The sequence below is a fragment of the Scyliorhinus canicula genome, chromosome 20 (genome assembly GCF_902713615.1).
Source record: "Scyliorhinus canicula chromosome 20, sScyCan1.1, whole genome shotgun sequence".
In the NCBI taxonomy this organism is placed as follows: domain Eukaryota; kingdom Metazoa; phylum Chordata; class Chondrichthyes; order Carcharhiniformes; family Scyliorhinidae; genus Scyliorhinus; species Scyliorhinus canicula.
The window spans coordinates 67,285,692-67,299,001 of NC_052165.1; the positions used below are offsets into that span (position 1 = coordinate 67,285,692).

The 13,310-nt window shown below is 41.9% G+C and overlaps 1 protein-coding gene across 13 annotated transcripts in view; it reads right to left on the reverse strand.

Moving 5' to 3' along the window:
* Positions 1 to 13,310, reverse strand: part of LOC119955200 (ataxin-7-like protein 1) — a 280,989-nt gene that overhangs the window by 63,019 nt on the left and 204,660 nt on the right. For all 13 annotated transcript variants that reach the window (XM_038781200.1, XM_038781199.1, XM_038781198.1 and 10 more), the window contains one exon: positions 6,113 to 6,405. In XM_038781200.1, the coding sequence (XP_038637128.1) occupies positions 6,113 to 6,405 (293 nt within the window). The remainder of the gene's footprint in view (positions 1 to 6,112; positions 6,406 to 13,310) is intronic.

Consider the following 13,310-nt stretch of genomic DNA (forward strand, 5'->3'; position numbering starts at 1 on the left):
ACAGACAAAGCCTGTGTGGAATACAAGGAAAGTAGGAAGGAACTTAAGCAAGGAGTCAGGAGGGCTAGAAGGGGTCACAAAAAGTCATTGGCAAATAGGGTTAAGGAAAATCCCAAGGCTTTTTACACGTACATAAAAAGCAAGAGGGTAGCCAGGGAAAGGGTTGGCCCACTGAAGGATAGGCAAGGGAATCTGTGTGTGGAGCCAGAGGAAATGGGCGAGATACTAAATGAATACTTTGCATCAGTATTCACCAAAGAGAAGAAATTGGTGGATGTTGAGTCTGGAGAAGGATGTGTAGATAGCCTGGGTCACATTGAGATCCAAAAAGACGAGGTGTTGGGCGTCTTGAAAAATATTAAGGTAGATAAGTCCCCAGGGCCTGATGGGATCTACCTCAGAATACTGAAGGAGGCTAGAGAGGAAATTGCTGAGGCCTTGACAGAAATCTTTAGATCCTCACTGTCATCAGGTGATGTCTCGGAGGACTGGAGAATAGCCAATGTTGTTCCTTTGTTTAAGAAGGGTAGCAAGGATAATCCAGGGAACTACAGGCCGGTGAGCCAAAAGTCAGTGGTAGGGAAATTACTGGAGAGAATTCTTCGAGGCAGGATCTACTCCCATTTGGAAGCAAATGGACGTATTATTGAGAGGCAGCATGGTTTTGTGAAGGGGAGGTCATGTCCCACTAACTTGATAGAGTTTTTCGAAGAGGTCAGAAAGTTGATTAATTCAGGTAGGGCAGTGGATGTTGTCTATATAGACCAGTAAGGCCTTTGACAAGGTCCCTCATGGCAGACTGGTACAAAAGGTGAAGTCACACGGGATCAGGGGTGAGCTGACAAGGTGGATACAGAACTGGCTAGGTCATAGAAGGCAGAGAGTAGCAATGGAAGGGTGCTTTTCTAATTGGAGGGCTGTGACTAGTGGTGTTCCGCAGGGATCAGTGCTGGGACCTTTGCTGTTTGTAGTATATAAATGATTTGGAGGAAAATGTAACTGGTCTGATTAGTAAGTTTGCAGACGACACAAAGGTTGGTGGAATTGCGGATAGCGATGAGGACTGTCAGAGGATACAGCAGGATTTAGATCGTTTGGAGACTTGGGTGGAGAGATGGCAGATGGAGTTTAATCCAGACCAATATGAGGTAATGCATTTTGGAAGGTCTAATGCAGGTATGAAATATACAGTGAATGGTGGAACCCTCAAGAGTATCGAAAGTCAGAGAGATCTAGGTGTACAAGTCCACAGGTCACTGAAAGGGGCAACACAGGTGGAGAAGGTAGTCAAGAAGGCATACTGCATGCTTGCCTTCAATGGCCGGGGCATTGGGTATAAGAACTGGCAAGTCATGTTTCAGCTGCATAAAACCTAGTTAGGGCACACTTGGAGTATAGTGTTCAATTCCGGTCGCCACACTACCAGAAGGATATGGAGACTTTAGAGAGGGTGCAGAAGAGATTTACCAGGATGTTGCCTGGTATGGAGGGCATTAGCTATGAGGAGCGGTTGAATAAACTCGGTTTGTTCTCACTGGAACGACGGAGGTTGAGGGGCGACCTGATAGAGGTCTACAAAATTATGAGGGGCATAGACAGAGTGGATAGTCAGAGGCTTTTCCCCAGGGTAGAGGAGTTAATTACTAGGGGGCATAGGTTTAAGGTGCGAGGGGCAAGGTTTAGAGTAGATGTACGAGGCAAGTTTTTCTACACAGAGGGTAGTGGGTGCCTGGAAGTCGCTGCCGGAGGTGGTGGAAGCAGGGACGATAGTAACATTTAAAGGGGCATTTTGACAAATACATGAATAGGATGGGAATAGAGGGATACGGACCCAGGAAGTGTAGAAGATTGTAGTTTAGTCGGGCAGCACGGTCAGCACGGGCTTGGAGGGTCGAAGGGCCTGTTCCTGTGCTGTACTTTTCTTTGTTCTTTGTGAATGGTGGAAGATATAGGGGGATGTCAGAGGTAGTTTCTTTACCCAGAGAGTAGTGGGGGCATGGAATGCCCTGCCTGTGGAAGTAGTTGAGTCAGAAACATTAGGGACCTTCAAACGGCTATTCGATAGGTGCATGGATTACGGTAGAATGATGGGGTGTAGATTAATTTGTTCTTAATCTAGGACAAAAGTTCGGCACAACATGTGGGCCGAAGGGCCTGTTCTGTGCTGTATTTTTCTATGTTCTATATCTGTGGAGTATGGTATTCAACTTTGGTTGAAGACGTTTCCTGAAGTTTAATTTTCTGATATGTTGACCACGTGACAATTGATCAGGTGACATCAGATCACATGACACCGACTCCCATGACCTCTATAAATGTAACTACACACCTGATAAAGATAGTTTTCTGTAGTTAAGGATTTTTTTATTTGTGGTTTTAATGCCAGCAGCTGTTATGAGATGTTCCAAGAGCCAAGAAAACACCTGGCAGCAGGTAAGGAGGGTAAACTAAGAATTCAGGAATAAGGGGAACAATTTTCTCCATCTTTCCTCCCAAGACTTCATATTTCTATCTTGGCACCCCTCCCCCCAAACATGAGACCTTTGCAATTGCAACATTCCCTACATCCCATAGTTTCAGGACCCCTAATTCTTTGCACGTGTTCAATGCAGAACGAGATGGCAAGTTTTCTCTGCCATTGTATACTGGGTAAATAGATCTCCATTACACAAAAGACCTCACTACAGCCCTCCACTAACCTGTTTGTGTCCGGTGTTTCATTTTATAAATGCATAGCCGACGGCTATTCGTAATTCATAAGCTGCAAGTGCCTGCGATTTCGAGGGAAAGTTTGAGGTGATCAGTAATTGCCTGTTTTTACAGGTGTCTTTTTTAATGCCCATTTGTACAGATCTCATCATACACTTAATTCCACTTTCAAGTCATTGGTGAATCTACCACCCTTTCAGGTCGTGCATTCGAGATTACAGCAACTTGTGTATTTTATATTTCTTATTCCTGCCCCTGGTTCTTTTACCAGTTATCTGAAATCTTGGTCCTCTGGCTCCTGACCCCGCTGATCAGCTACCCTCACAATTTTGAATGTTTCCATTAAATTCCCTCTTGGGGATTATGTGCTGTCAAGCGAACAATTCCAGCTTCTCTCGTCTCCTTGCCAAACTGTAGCTCCTCATTGCTGATACCTTTCTGTTAAATCTCCTCCTCACCCTATAAAAAAAGCTTTGACAGCCTTCCTACAATCTGGTGCCCAGAATTGATGTACTATACATTTGAGACTTCTTTTATTAATTCATACATGGGATGTCGGCATGGGGGCATTGTTGTTTAGGCCAGCAATCATTGCCCATCTCTAATTGCCCTTGCGAAGCTAATTGCCCTTGAGAAGGTTGTCCTGAGCTGCCTTCTTGAACCGCTGGAGACCATGTGGCATAGGTACACCCACAGTGCCGTTAAGGACGGAGTTGCAGGACTTTGACCCAGTAACAGTGAAGGAACAGATTACATTTCAAAGTTAGGATGGTGAATGGCTTAGATGGGACTTGCAGGTTGTGGTGTTCCCATGTATTTCCTGTCCTCGTCTTTCTAGATGGTAGTGGGTGTTGAAGATGTTGCCCAAAGGAGCTTTGCTGGATTCTTGCAGTGCATCTTGTGGACGGTATACATTACTGCCACTGTGCATTGGTGGCAGAGGGAGTGAATGTTTGTAGATGAGGTGCCAATCAATTGGGCTGCTTGGTCCTGGATGGTGTTAAGCTTCTTGAGTGTTGTTGGAACTGCACTCATCCAGGCAAGTGAGACTTGCAATCCTGACTTGTGCCTTGTAGATAGTGGAAAGGCTTTGGGGAATCAGGTATGTTATTCGCCACAGGATTCATAGTCTCAACCTCCTCTTGTAGCCATGGTATTTATATGGTTAGTCCAGTTCACTTCCTGGTTAATGGGAAGCCCTCGGATGATAGTGGGGGAATTCAGCTATACAATGCCGTTGAATATCAAGGGAGATGTTCATTGCCTGGCACTTGTGTGATGCAACTTGTAAACCCAAGCCAGGATATTGACTAGGGTCTTGCTGCATTTGGACATGGACTGCTTCAGGATCTGTGAAGTCACGAGCGGTACAGACCATCATATAATCATCAGCAAGCATCCCCACTTCTAAATCCTGATGGAAGGAAGGTCATCGATGAAACTCCTGAAGCTGGTATGGCTGAGGACACTGTCGAATTCCTGCAATTGTGTCCTGGAACTAAGATGGCTCAAACAGTGATTGTTGAGTTTTATCTCAACTTCTTTGCTTTTGTATTCTATGCCTCTACTTATGAAGCCAAGGGTCCTCCCATGCTTTTTGTTTCCAAAGCAGCCCGATGAACGTCTTCTGCCGACTTCAAATGTTTGTGTATGCAAATCCCCCACGCCTCTGTTCTTACACCATTTATAAAATTGTACCAATTAATTTACATTGCCTTTCCTCACTCTTTCTTCCAAAATGTATCGCTTCATATTATTAAGCATTAAATTTCATCTTACCATGTGATCTACCCATGTCATCCTGAAGACAGCCATTGTCCTCCTGTTTATTACATTTCAACGTTATAGGTCCAGGTTATTATGTGCATCAAAAACAAATGTGTCCTTAATACTGACCATTGAGAAATACCATAGAAGCATAGGAAACAGGAGTAGGAGGAGGCCAGTTGGCTCTTCAAGCCTGCTCCACCATTCATTATATCATGGCTGATCATCCAACTCAATAGTCTAGTCCCACTTCCCCCCCATATCCTTTGATCCCCTTCACCCCAAGTGCTATATCTTTTTTTGAATTTAGAGTACCCAATTATTTTTTTTCAATTAAAAGGCAATTTAGCGTGGCCAATCCAATAGCCTACACATCTTTGGGTTGTGGAGGCGAAACCCACGTAAACACAGGGAGAAGCGCAAACTCCACACGGACAGTGACCCAGAGCCGGGATTGAACCTGGGACCTCGGCGCCGTGAGGCAGCAGGGCTAACTGACTGTGCCACCAAGTGCTATATCTAACTGCCCCTTGAAAACTTACAATGTTTTGGCCTCAATTACTTTCTATAGTAACGAATTCCACAGGCTCACCACTCTCTGGATGAAGAAATATCTCTGTTCTAAATGCTTCACCCTGTATCTTCAGGCAGTGACCCCTGGTTCTGGACACACCCACCATCGGAACATCCTTTCTGGATCTATCCTGTCTAGTCCTGTTAGGATTTAATAGGTTTCTATGATATCCCTCTTGATTCTTCTGAACTCCAGTGAATACAATCCTAACCGATTCAATCTCTCCTCACATGTCAGTCCAATCCCAGGAATCAGTCTGGTAAACCTTCGCTGCACTTCCTCTAGAGTAAGAACCACTCTCTACTTCCCTCCAGTCGGAAAAACAACTGTTCATCTTTACTCTCTACCGTCATTCTCTGGATCAATTTTGTATCCATGTGGTTACTGCTAATCGCTGGCATTTATTTTCTAGAGAATATTGATTCTTGCTGACATATAGATTCATGGGTAACAGGAACATGCCAATACCTTACCCAGGCAGCTAGTTGTCATATGAGGATCATGGATGGTCCATGTCGTTTGACTATGGAGAACAATGCAGCTGAACCAATCATGCCCTCACTGAACATCCAGACAAAGGCACTTTCCAACAGAGTATCCTGGATACAGATCATAGCAGGATTTTTGGATAATTTTATTCCCTCCGTAGCCTGTGGCAGCAAGGTGAATTGTGCAAATCTTATATCCTGAGAAACCCAAAGTATTTCATCCCAGCACATGCACACGCTGTACACCAATTTTGATTTCTAACTTCCAAAATATAAACATATTTTTCAAAGTTCTAACCCTTCCCCTCTCAAGGAAGGCCAGATGATTGAATATGTAAATTTAGGTTAAGCTCAATGAAGACAGGTGTAATATAGAACGTCTTTCAAGCACTCAAGTGATCATTTGCTTTAAATCTCAACTTCAATATGAATACATCAGTGAATAACAAACCAGCCATCTAACACCTCACAGGTATTATTCTGCTGAGTTTCTGTAGATTTCCTTCTCATTGCTAATTTCATCAATGACAAATGGTTAACTGGGTTATAGGAGAAAGTAGGTGGAAACGCTCACCAGAAAGTCTTTTGTGTGACTTATTACTGCTTTTAGTGCCATTTTGGTGTTTCTTGTCTACCGCAGGAGACACTATTGCTTTCCCATTCAGAATTTTCTCAGGTGAAGGTGGCACAGGCTTTGATGTTGTTGATGCCAAAGCAGATTTAACCAACGCTGCAGACGATGTGGAGGATGAAGAGGCAGAGGAGGCGGTGGAGGTGGTAGTGGTGTTGGAACTCATTTTAACATTGGCACCATCTGCTTTCACCAGGTTAGGGATCTTCTCAAGGCTGACTACTGGGACAGGAACACTGCAAGAAAAAGTCCCACGAGTTAACATGCTACAGCCTTGTGTCAACCCTTTCAGCAGCACAAACAGAAAATTACAATTATAGGTGAACAATTTGCTCCAGACTCTATTTGTCCAATATTTCTAATACAATGGCTGCATTCAATTTTTAACTGAATGATACAATTTTACATCTTCATATTTTACATCTTCATATTTTGTGGATGAAATGGATGCATCAAGAGTTTAAGCAAAACGAAGGGCAGGGAATAACATCTTCAATTTAATAATAATCAACAAAATAATTGAGACAGAATCTCAGAAGCACTTGAAAGTTTGTAGTTCGGAGTCCTCCCAGACAAGGCTGAAATAGCAAGTGAAAGGGCTAAAAGGACAGTACATGCTTTCTGGTGCTGTTGAGCGTGATCTCAAAAAATTGACTGGAACAACAATTAACATACTTATCTTTTTGTTAGATTATTTTTATAAATTTAGAGTACCCCAATTATTTTTTTCACAATTAAGGGGCAATTTAGCATGGCAATCCACCTACCCTGCACATCGCAGGGCCAGGATCGAACCCGGGTCCTCAGTGCCGTGAGGCAGCAGTGCTAACCACCTTACTCTTAATTATCTTTATGCATATACAATTGGCTTAAATATTTCAAGACATTTTTAAAATAGCTGCATATAAAAGTGATCAGGATTGATAGAATATTGAAATTGCACTGTTACAAATAAATTGTGTATTGTGATACTGAACAGTAGGTAAATTACCTAGTCCCAGATGACCATAGGCTGCTTTCCCCTTTGCTAGGGAGAGCTGACTGGTGGTTATTTAACCTGAGGATCACAACACCTCAGGCAAGCGTCAAGGTTGAGAAGGCGGGCCTTCATAAATAACCTCAGCCAGTACGGAAATTGAACCAGCGCTGTTAGCCTCGCTCTGCATCACAACCTGCTGTCCAGCCAAGGAGCTGAACAGTACTGATGAGGCAATCTTTGTTGAAACAGCAAATTCAGAGTGTAATGGTGGTATTATCAGCGCCCTCAACATTCCCTGGACTGGTTTAAGGAGATGGAAGAAGTGGGGGAGAAATTACTGGTCAGGGTTTCCATTGCTGATGTCAGTCATTCCTGTTACAGCTATACATTACTGAATCCAGCTCAGCTGGATTGGTTTCCATGGCTCAACCTCCTCTCGACACTCACTGTCCAATCTTATTCCTGAGGAATGATCGATGTAGTGAGTTAGAACAGTATTGTCTCCACCATCAATACAGAGCAAAGATATGGACATGAAAAAAGTAGATCTTGTGGCAAGCGTCAGTTTTCTAAAAAAAAAAATTATGTCCTTCAAAGTTCAGGATTACTAATCCGCATCTTCACAAGGCAGTAAAATGAGTTGACACAGAATTGGAGTCAAGATGGTGTTGCAAACTGAATTAATGACATTAAACTCCTACCACTGGTCACTGAAAATGCAGCATACTAAAGGATGGCAGACACCACTGAACTCCTTAACAATTGCAGTAAAGAAGCAGACACTTTCTCTCAAATTGAAGTAAAGCAAACATAAACATACAGTAGAGATATTACATTATCTGGTAGTCAGAGAACTGAAAAAACTTGCCTGAATGTTTTTGTGGAAAACATTGGTATCTGCAGCTAAAGTCAAACATTCATTCTGTACAGAGGTGGAGAGGGACCCAGAATAAAATCTGACTGCAAGTTAAACTGACTTTATCCTACATAATGATGAGACTGGTGTAACTGAATTTACTGATGTCGGCTTACAAAAGTCTGCCCTCGACTCCAGCTTACATTGAAACAAATATTTGTGCACAGATATAGAAAACCCCATTGCCGTTACTTTCCTGGATACAGACGTTCTCCGGCATTAGAAAAAGTCCATTGAGACCAGCAACATAAAAGCAGGGTAACGGACCTGTTCCCTGCTGCCTGAGAAAAGGGTGCCCCAGTGGCAACCAGCATTATTTACCTTCACCTCAGCTCATCAATTAACTTATGTTATTATTGGCAAAGCTTCGGCAAGAGGCAGTGCTATCATTCAGTTGTTACAAAACAGCAAGTTTTAGACTAGCAGGGCTCTGGGGAAAAAAGCAGCTCATCACTAAACTAGGGAATAATGGTTATGATGGTGGCACTTATAGGAGATGACCAGATTGAAATATGTCCCTAGGTGCAGCTACATTATATCTACATTCCATCAAAACCAGGCATAGTCAAGGATTCAAGAAAAATTGTTAGATCAAAATAAACAGACAAATAAAAGAAAAGAAAACTTAAAAAGAAAAAAACAATTGACGAAACGCTCAACTATCTATCATTTTGTAGATTGGAATACGAAAGAAAGACTTGCATTTATATAGCACATTTCTCAACCACTGCATGTCTCAAGTGTTTAATCAATGAAGTACTTTTGAGGTGTAGTCACTGTTATAATGTAGAAATATGGCAGCCAAACTGTGCACAGCAAACTTCTACAAGAAGCAATGTGTTACTAATAAAGTAATCTGTTTTTTGTGATGTTGATTGAGGGATAAATATTGGCCGGGACACTGGGGATAACTCCCCTGTTTTTCTTACAAATAGTGCCATGGGATCTTTTACGTCCACCTGAACGGGCAGATGGCACCTTGGTTTAAAGTCCCAGCCAAAGAGAAGTTTCAGCCTTGACATTTATTTATTTATTTTTAATTTAGAGTACTCAATTCATTTTTTCCAATTAGTGGACAATTTAGTCTGGCCAATCCACCTACCCTGCATATCTTTGGGTTGTGGGGGCGAAACTCACGCAAACACAGTGAGAATGTGCAATGACCCAGAGATCGGATCGAACTTGGACCTCGGCGTTGTGATGCAGCAATGCTGCCCCTAGCCTTGGCATTTATGCTCAGGCCCTTTACTTGAACCCAGAAGAAACCCTGTGGCAAACGCAGATCCATGTGATTCAAGAGGCAAGAGTGTGACAAACCGAGCCATGGCGACCTGTAACTCTACCAAGTTAAAATGCACTGAAGAACTCTCTATGAACATAGCGAGACCTTCACCATAAATGTTCCAGTCAAGAAGGATCATCACCACCTTCTCAAGAGATAGGCAATAAATGCCAGCCTTGCCAGTGATGTCCATATTCCCAGAATTAATTAAAAAAAACACTTGGTAACCACTGGATGTTCAATGCACTCATCTATATTGGTGTGGCTTCCTTTGATTTTTTCCCCTAGTCAAACTCACCGGTTCCTTATCTTCAACTTCACTACGACCATTTGATGCTTTTGCTCTCGCCCCACTCTGACTAGATTTCCTAACCACCCTGGCTGAGCCCCTGAAACCATCACCATGGTAGTTTCTCTTCTGCACTACTCCCCTCTGTGACCATCAGTAATAGTAAGGCATAAAAAAAAATATACTGGGCCTCAATTCTCGAGTGAGATAATTGAAGAGCAGAGAGAGAATATATCGTACTTGTGCAGAACCTTGATTAGGCCATATTTGGGAGTGCGGTGAACAGTTCTGGTTTACATATCATAAAAAGAGATTATAGAGGATACAGAGTGAAAAATAGATTTACTCAAATGATACGAGAACTGAAGATCAGGAAACATTGAATCAATTCCTTTTCACGAGGAAAGAGAAAACAGAGGGATGTCCTGATAAAAGTTTTTTAAATAATGAAATGATTTGATAGGGTGGATAGATCCATTTCCATTTTTGGAGGAGGAATCATAAATATAGTCACTAACAAATCCAGTAGAGAATTCAGGTGATACCTCTTTATCTAGAGAGTGGTTAGAATGCAGAGAATGTTAGAAGGAGCAACTGAGGTGACAAGCAGAAATGCGTTTAAGGGGCTTGATAAATGGATGAGGAAGAAAAAGAATTGAGGGATAGGTTGACGAGGCTAGATGTAGAAGGATTGGAGTAGGCTTGTGTGAATCATAACAACAGGCAGCACTGTGCACAGTGGTTAGCACTGATGCCTCATGACACTGAGGACCCGGATTCGATCCTGGCCCCAGGTCACTGTGTGTAGTTTGCACATTCTCCCCGTGTCTGCGTTGGTCTCACCCCCAAAGCCCAAAGATGTGCACGGTAGGTGGATTGGCCATGCTAAATTGCCACTTAATTGGGAAAAAAAAAGAATTGGGTACTCTAAATTTAAAAAAAGGTGAATCATAACAGCATGGACCTGTGAGGGTCAAATGGCCTGTTTATGTGCTGTTAATACATTCTTATACTGTGTAGCTGATCCTCTTATTGTTCCTGTTCCATCATTCTCCTCCTCCCTCCATTTCATTCCTCCTGCTTTTTCTGACCCTCCCTTCTGCTCTTCATCCCTCTCTTTCCCCCCTTGGTTCAATCGGGCTTTTCCTGAATGGCCTTTAAAATGAAAAATCATATGTCAACTAGCCCTCATCACTAATTAATTGTAATCTTTTGACATTAGTTAGTGTTGCATCATCATTTTCACTAAAATTCCCCAAATCTTTTACTTCACAATTTCTACTTCCATAACTCACACTTTTATCATCCAAAATATGGATGTGAACAAAATGAAACAGAATTGAAGAAATTATATAGTTCACAAAATAACACAAATTAGATTGATGAATTCAACTACCTTTCATTCTCTGGATTAAAATTTGTTTTTTTGAAAGCCTCTGCCTGCCCCAAAACTTAAAGGAGCGCACAAAGTGGTTGCAGTTGTTCAAGTCCTATGCCTTCTTTCAGTTTAATATTTATCCAATAAATGTCAGACTAAGGTGTCTCAGTTCTGTCGAAACAGTCTGAAGGTATTGATTGATTACACCAGTATATTCTTTCCACAATGGGTTCAGGGAAACCAAGCCATTTACATTGGTATGCTTATTGTTTGTCTTCTTTGCTACAGTAAATCTTAGTAAATAGTTGCCAGTGATATACAACTAAGAAGAAAATTAACAAATATCAAATGGGACTAAAGATCTGGATAAACCTCCACTAATAATAATATGCATATAAGATTTTCATCAAAAAATTATGAATGCTGTCTTAATGAACTCCTTCAAAAAGAGATAGAACATAGAACAGTACAGCACAGAACAGGCTCTTGGCCCCCGATGTTGTGCTGAGCATTGTCCGAAACCAAGATCAAGCAATCCCACTCCCTGTCATTCTGGTGTGCTCCATCTGCTTATCCAATAACCGCTTGAAAATGAATAAAGTATCGGAGTAAAAAGAGATTGAGAGGGATAACCAAATACACCATGAAACACAACAGCTCTTGTGCTGCTAGAAAACAGACATGTAATTGGTCAGGTGTTGAAGAGTGAAGATGTGGGAATCAACAGATTGATTTTCTGGAGTCACGATACAAATTATGTAGATGTTTCCCTCAGGCGATTAAGGAAGGTAAAGGTTGTATAGGAATAAACGTTTTCAGGCAAATATTATTCATCCCTTTGATGTTTTTTAAAAATAAATTTAGAGTACCCAATTATTTTTTCCAATTAAGGGGCAATTTAGAGTGGCCAATCTACCTATCCTGCACATCTTTTGGGTTGTGGGGGTGAAACCCACGCAGACACGGGGAGAATGTGCAAATTCCACACGGACAGTGCCCCAGGGCCGGGATTCAAACCCGGGTCCTCAGCGCCGTAGGCAGCAATGCTAACCACTGCGCCACCGTGCTGCCCTCTTTGATGTTGTTTTAGGTATTTAACTATTTTTACTAGCTGTATATAAAAAGTAATAATATTAGATGCAGACTTTCATCCCGAATGAGTAACAAATCACGACCATTACTTTATTCATACTGTAAGATTATGCTTTACTTCAAAACCGTAGCACATTTGCTGACAAAAGTATCAGTTGAAATGTTTTTCATCTAGTTTGATGTTCTAGTTTAGATGGTACAGGCAAGGAAATATGGCACACTGAAGTTTATAAAATGATACAAATTACAGCACAAGGAGGGCCATTGGCCCCGTCATACCTGTGCTGATGCTAGCTCTTCAACCAGAGCTATATCCCTGCTCTTTGCCCATATCCTTTTACAGAATGGGGTTAGGATTAGAAACAGGAAACACCAAAACTTGGTCACAGCCTCTGGAGAATAAAACAAATGCAAACAAGGCAGGAAAATGACAACTTGAACATAAACAGGTCACTAGCTCTGCACCTATTTATCTATTAGATATTAAATTTTACATGTAGGACATGCTTCACAAAACTCAAATTAAGTACCTGCAGCGCCTGTTATTCCTGTAGTTGATGCTCGGATAGGAATTTTCAACGTTAAATATGGCGCAATGTGTGACAGACAAAAGTTGCTATTTTGTAATTTGCTGCTTTTTTTTCCAGTAACTGAAGATGGAAGCTATCAGGGAAAGTGCCGGACATTAGGAGAGGAGCAAGGAGAGGGATGGAGAAGGAGAATGGAGTAAAACAGATGACTGGAGTTGTGGATGGGGAAAGATAGTCCCCCCTCCCCCCAACCCCACCATCCTCACCCCAAATGCCATTCATGGTTTCTTTCCTTGCTACACCACCCACCATCTAACACCTGAAAGAAAAGACAAGACAGAAAGATTATCAAAAGGACACACTTAGGAAAGAGAAGCAGCAGAGAGAAAAAGGGAGACGTTGGAGCAGGAGAGGAGAAACAAAGAAAATCAAAACACAAACACTTCAGACAATCATTTGATCTTTATCACCTGGATGGTGAACTAGCACAGCAGATTACCCATCCTTTATTGAACCCGCTCGACTCATTTCACTGCTTTTATCAGGATATTCACCCTGCAAGATTGCTGCCTAGATGATGAAAATCAAAATCTGTCCTTCGTTCAACACCACAGTGATTGATGAGTTAACAGATTAAAATACTACATTTTTTCTTGCAGAGAACACTTTTCAGAA